This window comes from Rhea americana, unplaced genomic scaffold (assembly GCF_003343005.1).
Source record: "Rhea americana isolate MKP2758 unplaced genomic scaffold, rheAme1 scaffold_696, whole genome shotgun sequence".
Lineage (NCBI taxonomy): Eukaryota > Metazoa > Chordata > Aves > Rheiformes > Rheidae > Rhea > Rhea americana.
In genome coordinates, this window is record NW_028186863.1 from 15,281 (window position 1) to 17,912 (window position 2,632).

The 2,632-nt window shown below is 68.8% G+C and overlaps 1 protein-coding gene across 1 annotated transcript; it reads left to right on the top strand.

Annotated features, from left to right (window-relative positions):
* Positions 1-411: 411 nt before the first annotated feature.
* SLC52A3 (solute carrier family 52 member 3) lies at positions 412-2,272 on the top strand. Its single transcript, XM_085321430.1, has 3 exons — positions 412-1,439; positions 1,787-1,910; positions 1,995-2,272. Exons 1-3 carry the CDS (start codon positions 412-414, stop codon positions 2,205-2,207), a joined length of 1,365 nt encoding a protein of 454 aa, XP_085177556.1. The 3' UTR covers positions 2,208-2,272.
* Positions 2,273-2,632: the final 360 nt, after the last annotated feature.

A 2,632-nucleotide genomic window follows, 5' to 3' on the forward strand; every position in this document is an offset into this window, starting at 1 on the left:
AGCGCGGGAGAGCCCGAGCTGCTGGCTGCCGGGGAGCGCGGAGGGCTCCCCGGGGCGTTCGCCACGGCACGGCCGGGGTGCTGGGCTAGGAGGACCTCTGTTTGGTCCGGGTGCTGCGGTCCCATCCATGAGGCACGTCCTCCCAGCCCTCGGCTGCAGCCAGACACACGCGGCGCCCGTCCAGGCAGCGCCCGCGCCGGATGCCCCGGGGACACCCGGTGCAGGCACCGCYGGGTGGCAGCAAGTCCTGCACCCACGCCGCATTTTGAAAAGGGAGATGCAGGAGGGGAACGGCGGGGGCGTTCGCAGGAGGCCGGGGATGCGGCGGGCAGAAGCGTGTCACGCTGCGGCTGAGCCCGGCCCCCGTCCCGCTCTCCCCCGCAGCGCGGCGGCAGCGCCCAGCCGTGAGCCATGGCGCTGCTCACCCACCTGCTGGCCTGCGTCTTCGGCACGGGCTCCTGGGTCGCCATCAACGGGCTGTGGGTCGAGCTGCCGCTGCTGGTGACGGTGCTGCCTGAGCAATGGGACCTGCCCTCCTACATCACCATCATCATCCAGATGGCCAACGTGGGGCCACTCTTTGTCACCATCATGCACCGCTTCAGGCCTGGCTTGCTCAAGGAGGTGGCTGTCATCTACGTGATTGTGTCCACGGGTGTCCTGGCCTGCCTCCTCCTGGCCTTCCTGTGGAGCTACACGTCCCCCATTGCTGGGGTGCCCCACAGCACCGCATTCCTGGTCCTCACCTTCTTCCTGTCCCTGGTGGACTGCACCTCCTCCGTCACCTTCCTGCCCTTCATGATGCAACTGCAACCTCAGTATCTGACCACCTTCTTCATAGGTGAAGGGCTCAGCGGGTTGATCCCTGCTCTCATCGCGCTAGGCCAGGGCTCTGGCATCTCCAGCTGTGTCAACGTCACCCGCGTGGTCAACATCACCTCTGGCAATGAGACCACGGAGGGCAATATCTTCCAAATGGAGACCCACTACTTCCCAGCCAACTTCTCCACCCTCCTCTTCTTCCTGCTCATGACAGTGATGATGGCAGCCTGCTTGGTGGCATTCTTCTTCCTCAGCAGGCAGCCCAAGGTGTGGGAGCTCTCGCAGCAGCAGTTGTTTCCCAGCAGCGTCATCCTGAGCTCATTTGATCAGGTTCCCGAGGATGGTGATGGCTCCAGGGACAGAGGAGGCTGCCCATGCCCAAAGGATGCCAGGCAGCCTGGGGAGGCCCAGCTAGAGAAGATGTCCTACTCTCTGGCCAAGCTCACCTTCATCTACATCCTCATAGCCTGGGTGAGCTCTCTGACGAACGGGGTCCTGCCGTCCGTGCAGTCCTACTCCTGCCTGCCCTACRGCAACACGGCCTACCACCTCTCCGCCACGCTCAGCTCCATGGCGAACCCCATCGCCTGCATCATCGCCATGTTCCTGCCTGGCAGGTGGGTCGTGGYGTCCCCGGGGGTCCGACCCCCACGCCAGCCAGCGGGGCACTTCCAGGCTGGGCCTGCCCCAAGTGCAGCCCAATGGGAGTGGCCAGGGGGAGAAGCCAAGTGGGTTGGGGATCACAGGGGTCTCCAGACCAAAGGGGTTGGGAAACCATCTTCTGCTGGGCAGGCAGAGATGACCAGGGCAGGAGGACAGGGCTGGCACGCAGCCGACCCGGCTGGAAAGACCGGACCAACTGCCTGTGCCGTGGGTCTGGCCTCTCCCACTGCGGCGAGCGGCCGCGCTGGGTGGCGGGGCCGGGCTGGCAGCGATCCCCGCATCGCCGGTGTGTCCCTTGCAGGTCCCTGGCCCTGCTGGGCGCCCTCACCATGGCGGGGACGGGCTTTGGCGCCTACAACATGGCCATCGCGGTGATGAGCCCCTGCCCGCTGCTGCAGCAGTCCCAGTGGGGCGACGCCGTCATCGTAAGTCGCGGTGCCCCTCCTCGGCCCGGGGACGCGCCAGCGTCGCCCCGCCGGCCCCGCTGACCGCTCTCCCCCGCGCCGCAGGTGCTCTCCTGGGTGCTCTTCACCGGGACGCTCTCCTACGTGAAGGTGATGGCCGGGGTGATCCTGCGGAGCCGCAGCCACAGCGCGCTGGTGTGGTACGGGGCCATGGAGCAGCTGGGCTCCCTCCTGGGCGCCATGCTCATGTTCCCCCTCGTCAACGTTTACGGCTTCTTCGAGTCCGCCGACTACTGCAACCTGCGGTGCCCGGCGTGAGCGGGGCCCGGCGGCGCCCCGCTGCCCGCGGACGCTCCGGCACCCGCCGGAGCCAAGCGGGACCCCTGCCCCGGGAACGGGAACGGGCCGCGGGAAGCAGCCGGGCCCCGGCTCCCGCGCCCGGCCGGCGCCCCGGGAACGGGGCGTCCCTGTAGCCTTGGAACAAATAGAAGGTGTTTGCTGCCCGCTCCGGCCTCCCGCCCCGCTGCGCTGCCCCGRGGAGCCCGGCCCCGCAGGGAAGGYGCCCGCCCGCGCCGCCCCACGGCCTCCGCACCGGCGGGGATGCGGCCCCGGTTTGCTTCCGCCCTTGCATGCTGCCGGGGGAAATGAGGCGGGAGGCGCGGTGACGGGCTCCACGGGCCGGAGGAGCAGGGCGCCAGCCGCCCGCCCCGGCTCACCAGTCACGGCCGCCGGGGAGGGGAGCG